The sequence below is a fragment of the Canis aureus genome, chromosome 21, assembly GCF_053574225.1.
Source record: "Canis aureus isolate CA01 chromosome 21, VMU_Caureus_v.1.0, whole genome shotgun sequence".
In the NCBI taxonomy this organism is placed as follows: Eukaryota; Metazoa; Chordata; class Mammalia; order Carnivora; family Canidae; genus Canis; species Canis aureus.
The window spans coordinates 5804989-5821455 of record NC_135631.1 but is presented as its reverse complement, the minus strand read 5'-3'; the positions used below and the strand labels follow the sequence as shown (position 1 = coordinate 5821455).

Below are 16467 nucleotides of genomic sequence, written 5' to 3'. Positions count from 1 at the left end.
CCGCCCAGGGGGTGGGTTAGCGTCTGATAGAGACAAACAACTCCCACAGCACTTCCGGCCCCATATTCTCGGAACTGGACTCGGGTAACTCCTCGGGGGCGGGACCAGACTCGACCCCGCCCTCCGAGCTCCACCCACCGGCCGGGCTCCGTCCCGCCGGCCGAGCTCAGCCCGAGCCCCGCCCCGTCCCCTATGCCCCGCCCCCCGGGCCGCCGCGGCCGCTGCGCGCGGTGTCCGGCGGGAGCGCTAGAGCGCGGGGGCAGCGCGCAGGGCGGGGCGGCGGGCCGGGGAGGCGGGGCGGCAGGCCGGGGCGGGCCGGGGCGGGCGGAAGGAGCGCCAGGCCGGAAGGAGGCAGCGGGCGGGAGGGAGGGCGGCAGGAGCGGGCCCGGAGCTGCTGGGGCGGAGCGGCGGCGCCGCCATGTCCGACAGTGAGAAGCTCAACCTGGACTCCATCATCGGGCGCCTGCTGGAAGGTTGGCCGGGGCCGGGGAGGTCGGTGCCCGCCGCGCCCTGGCCCGGAAGTGGTGCGCGGGCGGGCCTGCCCCTCCCCGGGCCAGCTTAGACTGGGCGGGGACGGGCCGCAAGGTCCCGTGGCCACAGCCGCCCCCCGAGTCGCGGCGCGCCGGGGGAGGGGGGTTCCGGGGACGCTCTGGCACGGGGAGCAGCCCCCCTCCTGGGCGGGGGGCGCACGGGTTGGCCTGCGCTATTGGGAGTGAGGGAGAAACCTAAGAAGCCTAGCTCCACCCCTCCCAGGGGTCCTGCGCTATGGGTGGGGTGTTGGGTGGCAGGCCCCCGCGCACAGCACACCCCCTCGAGGGGGTCCCATCCTGGGAGGCCAGAGGCGGAGGTCCTGGGAGGCTCACCAGCAACAGCTGCCCCTAGGCAGGGAGGGGCCTAGGAGGCCCAGGCGCCCTCAGATGTGCCCATAGGGCCACTTGTGTCGCCCACCTTCCTCCTGCCTGAGGGACCAGAGTCTTGACACCCCATTCCTCCCACAGTGCAGGGCTCGCGGCCTGGAAAGAATGTACAGCTAACAGAGAACGAGATCCGTGGTCTGTGCCTCAAATCACGGGAGATTTTCCTGAGCCAGCCCATTCTTTTGGAGCTGGAGGCACCCCTCAAGATCTGCGGTGAGTCTGCTGCCCAGATCCCTTTGGCTTTCTGAAAGTGGAATCCCCACTTCACCCCGCCCAGTCCTTGCATTGCTGCTTCCTGGAGCCCGAACTTGGCCCTGGGTTCAAGTGTAGCCCCTGCACCTAGCGCTGAACCGGTTCCCTGGGTTACAGGTGACATCCATGGCCAGTACTACGACCTTCTGCGGCTCTTCGAGTATGGTGGCTTCCCTCCAGAGAGCAACTACCTCTTCCTGGGGGACTACGTGGACCGGGGCAAGCAGTCTTTGGAAACCATCTGCTTGCTGCTGGCCTATAAGATCAAGTACCCCGAAAACTTCTTCCTGCTCCGTGGGAACCATGAGTGTGCTAGCATCAACCGCATCTATGGCTTCTACGATGAGTGTGAGTAGCCCAAGTCCTTAAGTGACTTCCCTTTTCGGGGAGACCCTCACATAGGCCTGGCAGTAGGGGAATTGGTGTCTGACCACTACCCACAGACCGCGAGCTCTGCGAAGGGTGCACACCAGTTGGTGCCTCTCTGCCTGCCCTCCTGCCGTGGGGCCGGCACGCAGGAGGGGTCTGGGGAGTGACTGCTGAGGACTGCCCATGTTCTAATGCAGGGCCCTGCCTCATGACACTCCCCTCCAGGACATCCATTAGGCACTTGGGATGCCTATTTGGACTGGATCCTACCAACCAGAAGCTGAGATAAACCAGGCCTAGTCTTGGCCTGGCCCTGCTCACTGGGTGCGGGTGGGTTGTTTCGGATTGGAACTCAGGTTCCTCTGGACCTAGCTGCTTTAGAATTCCTGGAAGGCTGGTAGGCAGCGGAGTCGGGGGAGGGGGGATTCTCTTCTTGTCTGCCATTCTCTTCTCCCAGCTGTGTCTGGAGGGCCTCAAGACCCAGGCTGGCTGTGGGGCAGATAGGCCTCATGAGGCATCTCCTTCCTCCCAGCAGGCAAGAGACGCTACAATATTAAACTGTGGAAGACCTTTACTGACTGCTTCAACTGCCTGCCCATTGCTGCCATCGTGGATGAGAAGATCTTCTGCTGCCATGGAGGTGAGAGTGGCTCTGGGGTACATGTTGAAGGGTTCTTTGGGAAGGAAGAGCCCTGGGCCACATCCCGGGGAGCCCTGGGATGAGGCTATTAGCTGGAGGATGTATTCCCCGTCACCTGGAAGACCTCTCCCAGTGGTCTTGGTTTGCATGTCACTCTTTGTTTTGAGGCTTAAGCAAGTAACCTGCCCTCCCCCAGGCCTGTCCCCAGACCTGCAGTCCATGGAGCAGATTCGGCGTATCATGCGGCCTACAGACGTGCCGGACCAGGGCCTGCTGTGCGACCTGCTGTGGTCTGACCCTGACAAGGACGTGCAGGGCTGGGGCGAGAATGACCGTGGTGTCTCCTTTACCTTTGGGGCTGAGGTAGTGGCCAAATTCCTGCACAAGCACGACTTGGACCTCATCTGCCGGGCACACCAGGTGGGCTGGCAGCTCTGGGGCGGGTGGGAGTGGGGCCTGGGTAGCCAGCACTTGCTGAACAAACTGCCCCCATCCTCATCCAGGTGGTAGAAGATGGCTATGAATTCTTTGCCAAGCGGCAGCTGGTGACTCTCTTCTCGGCTCCCAACTACTGTGGCGAGTTTGACAATGCAGGCGCCATGATGAGTGTGGATGAGACACTCATGTGCTCCTTCCAGGTTGGGATGGGGGAAGGAGGGGGGCTGGTGACCCTGTGGCTTAGCCCATGAGTTTGACCAGCTCTTGTCTTTTTTAGATACTCAAGCCCGCTGACAAGAACAAGGGGAAATACGGGCAATTCAGTGGCTTGAACCCTGGAGGCCGGCCCATCACCCCACCCCGCAACTCCGCCAAAGCCAAGAAATAGCCTCCGCGTGCCCGCACTCTGCCCCAGATGGTGGATTTGTACAGAAATTACGTGGCCATAGGGGGTTCACGCTGGCCCCCCAGGCCCACCTGTCACGGGGAACACGGAGCCTTGGTGTATTTTTTTTTTTTTTTTAATGAATCAATAGCAGCGTCCAATCCCCCAGGGCCCCTTCCGCCTGCTGTAGTGGTGGCAAGCAGGATCCTGGGGCTGAGGCTGCAGCTCAGGGCAAAGCAGGGCCAGATGTGGGTTTCCAGCCTTGCTTGGCCTCAGGGCTGGCCGACAGATCCTGGGGCAACCCATCTGGTCTCTTGAATAAAGGTCAAAGCTGGATTCTCGCCATGGCCTCTGTCTCCCTTGTCCCAAATACTGGGCCTGGCAGCCCTTCTGTCCAGGGCTGCTTGGGAGGATAGGCATGCTGGGCATGGGGCCCCAGCTAGGGCAATCCCAGCCATAGGCTCAGGTCCATGGGGGCTTAGAATTCCAAGCTGGGGCCAGAGAGTATAGAGAAAACAGTTTGGTGACCACAAAGGATTCCAGAGGTGTGTTTAGGATTTAAGGGACAGACAAGTCATGATTGGCAAAGAAGGTAAATCAGCAGGGGCTCATAGCCCCTCTGTGATTTCTGTCCTGGGGAGGTAGGCTTAGGGAAGGCAGGTGTCCAGCCCTAGCCACATAGTTGGGAGTCTGGCCTAAAGGCCTATGGGAGGGGAATAACAGGGGGCCTCCCATCAGGTGGCAGCTCGGTGCAAAGCCTGGGAACAGACATGATTGGTTGGGAGTTAGAGAAGACAGGACCCAGGCTAGTCAGAGCCAGGAAGGACCTGGGGTGGCATCAAGACCAGTGCTCTACTCCAACACAGCCCACCTTTACCAACCACCAGGGTGATTAGCCCCATCCCTGGGCTGCTGCTGGGGGAAGGAGGAGGCTGTGGTTTCATCTAATCAGAGCCTCTGGACACAGGCTTGTTCTCAGTTCAGCCTTCACCCTCACTATCTTCAGCCAGCACAGGGCTGGGGCCCGGAGGAGAGTGTACAGGGGCGAGGATGGAGCCAAAGAACAGCGAGCGGAACTGGAATGGAGCGAAGAGAAGTAGAGTGAGCTCTGGAGGCTGTTCCCTCTTTGTCTCCCACCCCTACCTCCATCTCCAGCCCCTACCTTCTTGGGTGGGGGAGTCCCAGGCTCTGTACTGGGCTCGGCTTCATGGTCTTCTGAGAAGGGGCCAGGGCTACAGGGGGGCCGGAGTCCAGGTGAAAGGGGGATGGAGGGTACTGCCCGGGAGCCCTCGCTGTCCGCAGTAGTTTCCATGGCAATCATGTAAGAGTCAATGTCGTCACTGGCAAAGTCATCCAGGTGGGGTGTGCTGCAGGCAGGGATGGTATCAGTGAGTAGGAGGGTGAAAAGAAGGTACAGAGGCAGGACCCCTAGAGGAGTCGGAGTATTTGTAAAAGCCTTGTGACCACTGGTGGTCTCTTGACTTTATTACTTTCATTTCATAGGAGGGGAAACGATGCAGTGGTTAAGTGGTGTCTTCCTGCAGGGAGTGGACCTGGAATCTGTTTGATCAGAATTCAAATAGGGGCTTGAGGGAAACATCCTGGGAGCCAGTTTAGCTCAGCTTGGGTAGAGAAGCCTCAAGTCCTCTGAACTAGGCCACCTGGGGCTAAAGCTCCCCCCTTCCCAGGAGACGGAGCTGGAGAGCACTGGGGCCCAGGGACTTGCTGGGCGGGGGGCCAGACCAAACTTCCTCTGCTTCCACTACACTGGGCCCATCCTCCCCAGCCCACCTGCCCTTCCAGCCACCTGCTTTCCCCAGCCCCAGTCAGCCCCCTGCCTCCCAGCAGTCTGTTCCCTCCTTGGCCTGGGAAGAGGCTCTAAGGGGAGGACTCAGCCAGAGAAGGAAGCCAGCCCGACCGACCTTGGGGACACTTCCCTGGGTGGGAGGGATCTCTGAGCACAGCTGACCAGGAAGATTGAGCCTGCAGGGCTGGAGAGAGCTGTAGCACTGGGCCCAACAGGAAGTGTATGTGCTGGGGGAGGTGCACACGCTGCAAGCAGTAGGCTCAGGCCAGGGTGCAGAGAGAGGGGAGTGGGGAGGCATGGGGAGGCAGGTGGGCTTCCTCACCTGTGAGCTTGGAGTGGAGGCGCAAGCCTGTGGAGCTCTGGGGAGCACATGGCTGGGGAGTGCAGGTCCGACTCTGATAGTGTGGCCAGGACAAAGTGTCCATCCAGCAGAGAATCCTTGACAGCAAAGATGGCTGGCCTAGGCAGATGACAGGTCCTGGGCAAGGTCAGGGCCTTTCAGCTCTCAGCATCCCCTCCCCTCCTGAGGCTGGGAATTACCTGCCTGGTGCATCGAAGTGAACACTAAGAGACAAGTTTGCTGACTCCGCAAAGCTCAGGAGTCCCTAGGAGGGGAGAAGCAGAGCAGTGAGGCCCTGGGCAGGAAGGGAAGGACAGGGTGGTGTGTTGGGGGGAACCTCACCCGAAATTCCTTAAGGCAGAAAGTGATGGCCACCCCTTCTTGGGCCTGCAGCTGCTGGAAATCCTCCTCCCCAATGCTCATCTCGGTCACCATGGCTTTGACGGTGCTGTCTGTGGAGGCAGGAACAGGAGGAACCTAGGCTTCTAGGCCCTACCCCCTCCCACCCCAGCTCTGACCCTGCCTAAGGCCATGTCTGGCTCTCTCACCTGCCTCTTCCTCCTGGTAGCTGCGCAGGATGACCCTGCGGCCACAGCCAATGCCCAACGTCACTTCTGCCAGTGCAGGGGGGAAGGGCAGAACAGCCTCCCCCAGAACCCTGTGGGGCAGGGCGGGGGGCGGGGGGGAGTACAACATCACACACTCAGTCCTGCACTGTGGCTTTGCTCTTGAGCTGAGGCAGGGCTATGACACGTGCCAGAGTCCAAGGGGATCCACCATGTGTGGGATACCCTGGGAAGGAGGACAGGGTGAGCAGGTCATGGGTCCTGCCCCATCCAAAGCTTTCAGGCTGTTGGGGGGAGAAGAGTCCACTGCAAGGGATGGGGCAGACAAGAGCACAGCCCAGAGGAGGCAACAGAAAGCATGGAATGTTTGCACTGGGCCAAACCAGGCAAGCAGCACCTGCCCACCCAGGGGTGGGAAACCACACCCAGGCCATCCCTAGAAATTCAGCCTTCAGGAAAAAGGCCTTAAATCTCTGTCTTCTAGGAATACATGTTGACAAATATTTACATATGAAGTAACAATTGGAATTTGTCTCAAGACAATTGGAACCGGAGCAGATGGGAGCAGACATCCACTTTTATACATATTTGAAGAAAAAGAAAGAAGAAAAACAATTGCTCATTAAAAAAAATAATAATAATAAAGCTCCAAAATCCAGACCAGAGGTGATATCCTTCTCTCTTTCTCTACCCAAAGGAGTCCTAAGCAGCATTATCTCAACAGAACTCAGAAAAACAGACTCAGGACCCGAAGGAAACTTCAAATTATCATACCCTATGGCTACAAAAAGAAATGAACATTACCTTGGGTTACTCGGATGCAAGCAGCATCCAGCATGGGGTGGGAGGGGAGCCATCCCTCTCTACATTGGTCTTCTGCAGGAACCTTTGCCTCCTCTGTAGACTCCATCTCCCAGGCCCTGCATAGCCCTTAGGTGTGCTCTGATTTTCCCAGGACAGCCATACCCCCACAGCTGCTGATCCAGGTTGCCCTCCTGGAGCATGGCCTCCCTGTCCAGCCTCCTTCCTTGGCCTGTGGACTTCTCAAAGCTCCAGCCCAAGTAGATGGGAAGAGAGGCTGCCCTTGAATAGAGAACACTCCCAGAAAGATGACTACTCCAGAGAAGAATTTGGAGCCCCTGAGCCAGAAAGTGAAAGATGGACATTCAAGGCTCCTGAAGCCCAAGGAAGGGGACTTAAGGGCAAGCAAGAGACCTGCTTCCTAAAAGGGGAGTCAGAAGGGGTCCAAGTGGCCAGAAAGCCAAGCCAGATCTTTAGGGTGGAGAATGCAGGTTCCTGGACACAGTGAGGAGCACAGAGCAATGCCCTCCTCTATTCCAGCCTCTGCCCTTAAAGAGCCAGACCTGAGAGCAAACTGATCTGGACTAATTCTTTGAGGTTCACAGAAACTCTGTAGAGAAAATGAAGAAGGTGTCTTCTCAAATTGACCCTTGAAGCTCCAAAAAATAAAAAAAGACCCACATTCAGTCTGTATCCAGAGGGACACACTCACCGTGCTGGGGCACGGAGTACATGGGGGCACAAGGCTGGGTCGAAGACGGCCTGCAGGGACTCGCAGTCCTGGAAGGACAGGTTGTGAGTCTTCCTCACCCCTGGATGGGCAGATGGGGTCTCAGTGGGTTTTGCTAACCTCCACCCCTCCACCCCAGGGATTCCTCGGCCAGTCAGCTGCCCCCTCACCGTATTTGCAGTGTAGCTGGACCACCAGGCGGCTGCTCCTGCCATTCAGTGAGATGCAGCATTTCTCCACAGTCTTCTCCACCGTTGCCAGCGAGCGGAAGACAGCCAGGAACGACTGTGCAAGGGAAACCCATCAGCCCAGTGGCCTCCACCAACCAGCTTCCACATCCCATGTAGGCTCTGGCCATCCCAGGCTCAGCACTGTCACACTAGAGAGGGAGCTCCCACAACATGCAGAACACTTATGCTTTTCCAGGCCTTTCTCTGTTCATGCTATCACACCTGTCTGGGATGTCTTGAAAGATCTGCTTACTTTTCAATATCACCACTCTCTCCAGGTCCCTGGAAGGATCTATTACCCTCTCCCCAGCTCCCATTACCCTCTGTGGTGTCTCTACTGTACACCTCAATGCATTTTACATTGGTTTGCTCCTGCATACACCCCCCTCCCCAGTCAGGATCTTCTGAATGCCCCAGGGTGGACCCATTCCTGGTTGGGGGGGGGGGGGACACCTCACCTTCATCAAGATCTTACAGCGCAGGGCTTCCTGACCAGAGGTGGTGGCCTGGTACTGCTGGAAGAAGAGTGGGGCAAAGAGGAAGCAGGCATAGGCAGAGCGAGAGGAGTTCACCGTCCGAAGAGAGAGCTGGGCCAGGAAGAGCAGGGAGAGGGATGCGGTCAGGGGGCAGAAACAGGCTCTGTCCTCTGTCTGGCTTCTGCTCACACCTGTCCTAATGTCCTCCTCCTCCACCGTCACCTGTTGAAATCCTCCCTCTCCTTCCAGTCAGCGACTGCCTTCTCCATGAAGCCTTCCCTGAGTCCCTGGCGGCAAGGGCCCTACACAACCGTCAGCACACACTGCCTTTTTTCCCTAGTTACCCGCCCCCCCCCCCCAAACACACACAAGGCACTTCGGGGAGGGCAATGGCTCTCGATCCACACACCGGCCTGGGAAGATGACAGGACCCAACCTGACACCCCAACAACGGTGGGGGGGGGGGCAACCTTGGCAGACAATTCTGCCCAAGGGCATCTAGCCTGACACGAGGTGAAGCTGGCTCCCGATTGTGACCCCCCTCACCCCGTCCTCCAGGGGCTCCAGGTAGAGCTCGTCCCCGATGCGGGACAGGGAATGGACGGCCTTGCCGAGCACTGCGGGGAAGAGAAGAGAAACGGGTTAGGCTGGCGTCTCCCGCGGTCCCACGTGCCCCCGCCCCCGGGGGCCCCGAACTCACCCTTCACGTTGCCGCCGGTGACCAGACACTTCATGCTGCCCCCAGCGCCGAGGTCGGGCCTGGCCTCCGACCGGGTTGGGTCTGGCGGCTGGTCCGCGCCGGGCCCTGCCCACCCCGCCCGCGGCTCGGGTCCGGGTCTCACCAGCCGCCGCCGAGCGGCCCGGCGTTCCCTTCCCGCGCACCGCCCCTCGTAAGCCCCGCCCCCGCCTTCTCATTGGTCCACACGCCGGCGCCTCCGTCACGTGAGAAAACGTCCGGCTGCTCCGCCGTCACGTGACGGGGTGCCCGGTGAGGGGCGGGCGGCGGTCACCGGAGCCGGGAGCGCGGGGCGCCGGCCGGCCTGGCGGGGCCTCGGCGGCTGCGCACCTGGACACCAAGAGCACGAAGTCCCCGGCGCGAGGCAGCGAGCACGTGTGCGGGCGAGCCCTCCTGGGCCGCTTCGTACCGGTCTTCCTGGGCGCCTGTCTGGACGTGGGGTCGAGCTGGAGCGTCCCGGGGACGCAGGCAGCAGCCACCAGCTCTAACGAGATGAAAGCAGTTTCCTGCAGGACTCCAGCGTGGGAGAGTGGCTGTTCGTTGTGGCTTCGAGGATCCGTCATTGACCCTTGGAGAACGGAAGATTCTGGGGGCTCAAAGGAGTAGAAGGGTGTACCTAACAGGGGGAGCGGGAGGAAAGGGCATTGGTGCGTGGGCTTTGGCCCTCGTGGAGGGAACTGGCCTGTGAGCCTTGCAGAGGGATGAAGGCTGCCAAATGGTGGGGGACACCAGTGGGAAGCGCTGGAAACGTTATAAGAGGGTAGAGTCACGTTTATGGGGTCATTTTTAAAAAGCCTCCAGGACTGTGCAGAAGGGGGCGGTTCGTCAGGGAATTTTCCCCCTCGCCCTGGGCTCTGGGCTCCAAGTCTGCAAAGTGGAAGGGAAGTCCCTAAGGGATTTCCTGAACTCAAGCCCCCACAGCATCCAGGTTCTGTAGGGCCTTTCAGGGCCCTGGGCATCCCCACATTTCTTAGGACCTGCTTGGCCCTGCCCTTCTGGTATTGTCTGCAGTGAGGAGTGGTGTTTGTCTACCAGCCGTTTGCCCTCCAGCTCCTGGCCTGTGATTCCGGACCCCGCCCCCCGTGCCTCAGTGTCCGTGCCATCACCAGACTTCTCTAGAGCACTGGGTGAGGCTATTCTTGCCTTCCATGGGGGTCAGTGTAAATGGTCTCCCCTCAACCCAGGCATTTACACTGGGAGTCAGCCTAGACCCTCTCCATCACCCCAGGTATTGTAGTCCTTGTATAAGACCTGACTGTCCCACCTTCCAAAGAGATGGCACACTCTTCCATCTCCACAGCCATCATCCTGGCTCGGGCCACCATCCTCTCTCACCTGAACGACTGTAGGAGCTGAATGGTCTCTTGCCTCCTGTCTTCTGCAGTCCGCTCTCCAAATGGCACCAAAGCGATCTTCCTAAAACGTCCTCCTGACGGACGTTCCCCCTGCTGGCTCCTTCTCTTCCTAGGGCACAGCTTTAGTTGCTGGTCCTCAGACAGGCCTTTTGTTCACCAGCCCCCACTGCCCATCACACTGCAACAGTCTTTCATAGGTAGGTGTCTACATGAACTGCTGTCATGAAGCTTCCAACACCTTCTAACACAGTCCCATTTTTTTCCTGGACAGTAGCTATCTCCTCTCCACATTCTGTCAAAAAAATAAAATCCACAAAAAATAAATAAAATCCACAAAAGAACTTAGCATTAGCTACTCTCTTCCTTCCCTCTTTCCTCTCTGTCTCTCCCTCCCTCTCTTTCTTTATCCCAGTGTAACTCAGCATGGCCTTCACAGCTTTACCCCACAGCCATTACCTGAGCAGCCCAACTGGAACAGGAGGCAGATGTCAAGGCTCCCGGGAAAGCAAGGAGGGGAAATAATCACACAGTCTCACCTCTGCCACTGACACCTATGGGGCTGGAAGGTCCTATCGCCTTGAGGTCTTTGAGGCAGGGCCCTGGGGAGGGCAAGGGAGACATAAACTCCAGGGTTTTATTTTTCTTCTTTAAGGTTTATTTCTTTAGGGACACCTGGGTGGCTCAGTTGGTTGGGTGTCTGCCTTTGGCTCAGGTCATGATCCCAGGGTCCTGAGTTCAACTCCAACGTGGGACTCCCTGCTCAGCAGGGAGTCTGCTTCTCCTCCCTCTGCCACTCCCCCTGCTTGTGCGGTATGTCTCTCTGTCTCCCCGAAATAAATTAATAAATAAAATCTTTAAAAAATAAAGATTTATTTGTTTATTTGAGGGGGTGGGTAGAGGGAGTGGGGAGGGAGTCTTAAGAAGACCTAGCTGAGTGCAGAGCCCAACGAGGGTTTCAATCTCATGACCTGAGCCAAAACCAAGAGTTGGATACTTTTTTTTTTTTTTAATTTTTTTTATTTATTTATGATAGTCACACAGAGAGAGAGAGAGGCAGAGACATAGGCAGAGGGAGAAGCAGGCTCCATGCACCGGGAGCCTGACATGGGATTCGATCCCGGGTCTCCAGGATCGCGCCCTGGGCCAAAGGCAGGCGCTAAACCGCTGCGCCACCGAGGGATCCCAAGAGTTGGATACTTAAGTGACTATGCCACCCAGGCACCCCAAACTCTTCAGGTTTTGTTTTTTTTTTTTTTAAGATTTATTTATCTAAAAAAAAAAAGATTTATTTATCTGTTCATGATAGACACAGAGAAAGAGAGAGGCAGAGGGAGAAGCAGGCTCCATGCGGGGAGCCCGACGGGGGACTTGATCCCCGGTACTCCAGGATCGCGCCCTGGGCCAAAGGCAGGCGCCAAACCACTGAGCCACCCAGGAATCCCCTCTTCAGGTTTCTTAATGAGTCTTCAGACACACATACACAAATACACACACATACACACGCAAATTTAAGTTGTTGTTTTTTAAGTAATCTCTATGCCTGGAACGCCTGGGTGGCTCAGTGGTTGGGCGTCTGCCTTTGGCTCAGGGCATCTCAAGTCCAGGATTGGAGTCCCACATTGGACTCCCTGCAGGGAGCCTGCTTCTCCCTCTGCCTGTGTCTCTGCCTCTGTGTGTGTGTGTGTGTGTCTCATGAATAAATAAATAAAATCTTTTTAAAAATAATCTCGGGGATCCCTGGGTGGCTCAGTGGTTTAGCACCTGCCTTTGGCCCGGGGTGCAATCCCGGAGTCCCAGGATCGAGTCCCGGGTCGGGCTCCCGGCATGGAGCCTGCTTCTCCCTCTGCCTGTGTCTCTGCCTCTCTTTCTCTCTCTCTATGTCTATCATGAATAAATAAATAAAATTTAATAAATAAATAAATAAATAAACTCTATGCCCAATGTGGGCTTGAATTTACAACCTTTATAATCTCAAGATCAAGAGTTGCATGTTCTACCGACTGAGCCAGCCAAGCGCCCTTCTTTAGGATTTTTAATGTCTTTTTAATGTCTTTTTTTAATGTATTTGGACACAACACACACCCTGCCAGAAGCCAGTTGTCTCTAGTCTGTGCTTCACCGCTGACTCGCTGTGTAACTGGGTGGGTCCCTCTCTGTCTCTGCAGCCATTTCCTCATCTGTACAACTGTGGTTGGTGACGTAAGATGCTTACCCAGGTTGTTTCCAACCTTGATGTGATCTTGACAGGGCCCTCAGCTTCTCTGGGCCTGTCATCTGGCCACAGCTCTGGAGAGGAGCTGTAATTGGCATCCTGCTTCCCCCAGACTGTGAGACTGGAAGGTAGATCTCCTGTCTGAAGCTGGGCAGCCTCTCCCAGCTTTCACTTGGCACAGGCAATGATGTCTTTCTGGTCCAGACAAAGGAGGCACAGTGGAGGATGAGGGTCTCACAATGGTAAGAACACTTTGTGTTGGGAACCCAATGAAAATTTGGGGTCTGTGCAAGAGGTGGAGAGACCTGGCATAGCTCCAGCCCCATTCACAGAGAATCACAAGCGAGCCAAGGCCATCCCTTGAGCCTGTTTCTTCCTTGATAAAATGAGAGGGTTGCATGAGATGCTCTCTCAGGATCTTTTCAAACCCCAAATTCTTACCTCGCACCATATTCAAGATGGTCTCCTACAAGTACATAAGCATATGGGTATTGGGGCATATGTGTGTGGTGAGGTGGATACGGAATGGAGGAAGGCCATTACCATTTCAAACTTTTAAAATAATTATCTGCTGGGAAACTTCTTCTCTTTAACCACTTCTTACCCAAATGGTTAAGTTTAAGAATGCAGGAATTCAGGGTTGCCTAGCTGGCTCTGTCAGAGGAACATGCGACTCCTGATCTCGAGGTTGTAAGCTCGAGCCCCATGTTGGGCATAGAGATTACTTAAAAATAAAATCCTCGGGCAGCCAGGGTGGCTCAGCGATTTAGCCCAGGGTGTGGTCCTGGAGACCAGGGATCGAGTCTGCTTCTTCTTCTCTCTCTCTCTCAAATAAATAAATAAAATATTTTTTAAAATAAATAAAAATTAAAAAATAAATAAAATGAAATCCTTTTAAAAATGCAGGAATCCCCGGAGCTCAGTCATTCATTTATTTAACCTGTATTAGATGCACTTCTCTACAGGAAGAGAGAGTGCAGGACAAAAGTCCCCGCCCTCAGGGGCTTCCACTCCTGTGCAGAAATACTGAGTAGAGGGAACGGCCTGTGCCAAGGCTCTACAGGAAGTCCGCTGGGCCGTGCACACACACAACACAGTATAGGGGTGGTCACTCTGGGGTAAGGGAGCTGCGAGCTGCCGGGGGCGCGGTACTGGCAGGGCACCCCTTGCCCGCCTGTGACACCAGGCACTGCCAGCCCCCTGCACGCAAGCGCTGCCCAGGCCTTCCTTGGTCTCCGCCATCTCTCCCAGCAACCAGAACAAGCTTGGTACAGAGCAGCAGCTTAAGAAGCATATATTGAACGACCAGTGTCTAGCGTTTGGTGACTTTGCAAGACTTGAACCCAGACTATCTGCTGTGGTGGACTAAGGGCACTCCAGGTACCAACCTGCCAAGACGGGGCTCCACCACTTGCAGGGTGTGTGCACATGGACAGGTTGCTTACCTTCTCAGATTCTCACCTACAGCTTGAGCAGGGTGGTACCAGTCCTTCCCTCAGGGACTGTGGTGAGGGGTAGCCCTGCCAGGGTCCACAGAGCTCCTAGTACACACCGCCAGTGTCACTGTTAGTAGGGTTGTGTCCTGCCGCCTCCGTCTCTGGAGTGCACCTTCATCACACTTTAGGGTCAGGACTGGAAACAATGTAAGTCTGCACGGACAAGGGCACCTGGGTGGCTCAGTCAGTTGAGCAGCTGCCTTCGGCTCAGGTCATGATCCCAGGGTCTGAGATCAAGTACCCCATCAGGCTCCCTGCTCAGCGCAGGAGTCTGTTTGTCCTTCCCCCTCTGCTCCTCCCCCTGCTCTCTCTCTCTCAAAATCTTAAAGAAAAAAAATCCACATGGACAGAGCCCCAGTGAATCCCACTAGGAACCTGTCAGGAAAGTCCCCACAGAGAAACATTCCAGAGAGAGGCCCAGAGGCCACCAGGGACTGGAGGATCAAAGAAGGGCTCTGGTAGGGGCAGAAGTCAGCCCCAAGAAGAGAGAAGAGGTGCGGTGGAGGGAGGCTGCAGTGTTGCCACATGCCGACCTCAGTGCGGAGCCCTCGGGGCCCTCGGGACCCTCCGCCTCGTGGGGGGACTGCAAGTCCTGCTGTCCTTGCAGGCTGCCAGAGGCTGGCTCCGGGTAATGACTGCTCATGCGGCCCGAGGAGAGACCGAATCTCTTCAGGCTGCAGGGTAGAGGCAGAAGGGAGGTGGGATGGAAGTTCTTAAGCCCACAGCAGGGATGCGAAGGGGGAAGCTCCAGCTTGTTCACTAAAACCTGGCATGCTGGAGTTACAGGGCCCCCTTGGAGCACAAGTGAGGTAAGTTTAGGACAAATCAAAGGCAGCGTGCTTCACCCAGCAGGGGAGGACACCACCGATGGAACTCATTACTCCAAGATGTGGTCTCGGCTGGAAATATAAATAACTTCACAAAAGGTTCAGATAAATCCATGGATGACAGTTCCATTCAGGGGTTGGAAGGGGAAAGAGGCTGTTTGGGGCCTGCTGGTCTGTGGGGAAGGCACCCGGGAGGCCACCCCTCGGGGCCGCTGTCAGAGGCTGGCTTCAGGCTTCCCGACTCAGGAGGCAGGGTCGGTGTTCCTGCGGAGGCTCCAGCTGTGCCTGAGTCCCCGGGCCCTTCCCTCCACCCTCCAGTACTCAGCATCCTCCGTCTGGGGAGACGTGGATGCCACTAGCTCTATGGAAAGCGTCCTGGCCAGGCTGTCCCTTAAGGGACCAGCAGAGGGAGACAGACACCGCGTACAGTCCCAGCTTCCAGAGCAGAGACTAGGCAGCTCAGCCCTGAGTTGGGCAAGTGAGTGCACAAGGGTGCCAGCTCAGTGTGCAATGCCATCCTCCCTGGCTGTGGTGGAGGGAGAGGGCAGAGAGACCTCAGGCACCTGGGGTAGGGCAGGGAGGAGGCCACTCCTGAAGAGCAGGGTGGTTCTGGAGCCACTTGCCCACCATGCCAGCAGATCTGGGGCCCCTGGGGGGCAGAGTGTGGATCTCTGTTGATCTACAGCGTTCCTCCTCGAGGTGCCTAGACAGGGGGCTTCTGAGAACCGATGGGCTGCTGTGCCCCACAGGCCTGAGCACCAGTTCTCCCCCCCGCCAGACATGGATTCCAGGCCAGACATGGCCTTCCCCTCTTTGCCACCCAGGCCCTCCTCAGCCCCTTGCGATCCCTCCCTGCCCTCTCCTCGCTCCACACAGCTGCCCTTGGTACAGCTTCTTGAACTCCTGAGGTGCGTATCATGTCACACCTCTTGCAGGGGGGCAGCAGCTGAGACTGGCTGGTGCTCAGGGTGCTCTGGTGAGAAGCACACAATAGGACCTCTGAGAGGTACCCCTGGGGACCACAGAGGGGGTAGCTCCTCGAAGACCCAAATCTCTCATGTCTCGCAGAGGGACCCACGGCCAAGAAGCCCAGATGCGTCCAGCTCAACCAGGACAGATTTATGCTCTTATCATCCCCTCAGAGCTTCCTGTGCCCTGAGTGTCCACCCTGCCCCTCCAGCCCTCCTTCGATTCATGGAACCCCTGGGAGGAGGCTGTCAGGGTACAAAGGCAAATGCTTAGGAGTTGGTGGGAGGAGAGTTGAACAAGGAATGGCCCAACTCTAGAACTCTCCAGTCTTGTGTAGGTGCTCTATAGGGGGGTGAGTGGCTTGTGGGGACAGGCTTTGGGAGGAAAGTAAAATCTAAAGACATGTGGGCATGGGGACTTGGAAGGGGAAGGGCATCATTAGCCAAGACAGGAGGATAGGGTATGGGGAGCAGGTAACAATAATATTCAACATAATCAAGTGCTGAATGCCAGAGATTTGACTTGTATTAATTCAATTGCACTTCTTTGGAGGAAGGTATCATTATCATCATCCTGTTCTATGCAAGAGAAAAGTGAGGTGTAGAAGGGCCAAGTGACTTGCCCAAGGTCACACGGCTGGTAAAGATGGAGGGGCACCTCGCTCACTTTACTGTCCTGACAGCGCTGGGATGGCAGCCACTTGGGGTGGGACTCTGAGTCGTTCCAGGGAGGTGCTGTCTGTCCTCTGACCTGTGGGGCCCCTGAGAAACCCAGAAGCTCTGGAGAAAGCCTGAGAAGTCTGAAGGAGGGTGGCTAGTGAGGAGGGAGGGGACAGGGCGGGAGGAGCCGGCAGTGACTCAGCAGGGCAGGATAAGGATCTCCCAGCCCAGGGAGAGGTAACCCCACTTCTCTGCCAGGGGA

At 56.8% G+C, this 16467-nt stretch overlaps 2 protein-coding genes across 4 annotated transcripts; one reads left to right on the top strand and one right to left on the bottom strand.

Annotated features, from left to right (window-relative positions):
- The first annotated feature begins 312 nt into the window (after positions 1-312).
- Positions 313-3342, top strand: PPP1CA (protein phosphatase 1 catalytic subunit alpha). Its single transcript, XM_077862616.1, has 7 exons — positions 313-473; positions 999-1130; positions 1287-1517; positions 2074-2178; positions 2375-2598; positions 2682-2816; positions 2894-3342. Exons 1-7 carry the CDS (start codon positions 419-421, stop codon positions 3002-3004), a joined length of 993 nt encoding a protein of 330 aa, XP_077718742.1. The 5' UTR covers positions 313-418; the 3' UTR covers positions 3005-3342.
- Positions 1322-8828, bottom strand: RAD9A (RAD9 checkpoint clamp component A). Of its 3 annotated transcripts, none has more exons than XM_077862613.1 (11): positions 8652-8827; positions 8498-8568; positions 7934-8062; positions 7416-7530; positions 7228-7327; positions 5697-5806; positions 5491-5600; positions 5349-5413; positions 5131-5286; positions 4164-4368; positions 1322-4077 (listed from the first exon to the last, which is right to left on the bottom strand). In XM_077862613.1, the coding sequence occupies exons 1-11, from the start codon at positions 8683-8685 to the stop codon at positions 3982-3984; spliced, it is 1191 nt and encodes a 396-aa protein (XP_077718739.1). In that variant the 5' UTR covers positions 8686-8827; the 3' UTR covers positions 1322-3981. The 3 variants fall into 3 exon arrangements, with proteins under 3 accessions (XP_077718739.1, XP_077718740.1, XP_077718741.1); XM_077862614.1 differs by having other exon boundaries at positions 5131-5268; positions 8652-8826; XM_077862615.1 differs by lacking the exons at positions 5697-5806; positions 7228-7327 and having other exon boundaries at positions 8652-8828.
- Between the last annotated feature and the right edge of the window lie 7639 nt (positions 8829-16467).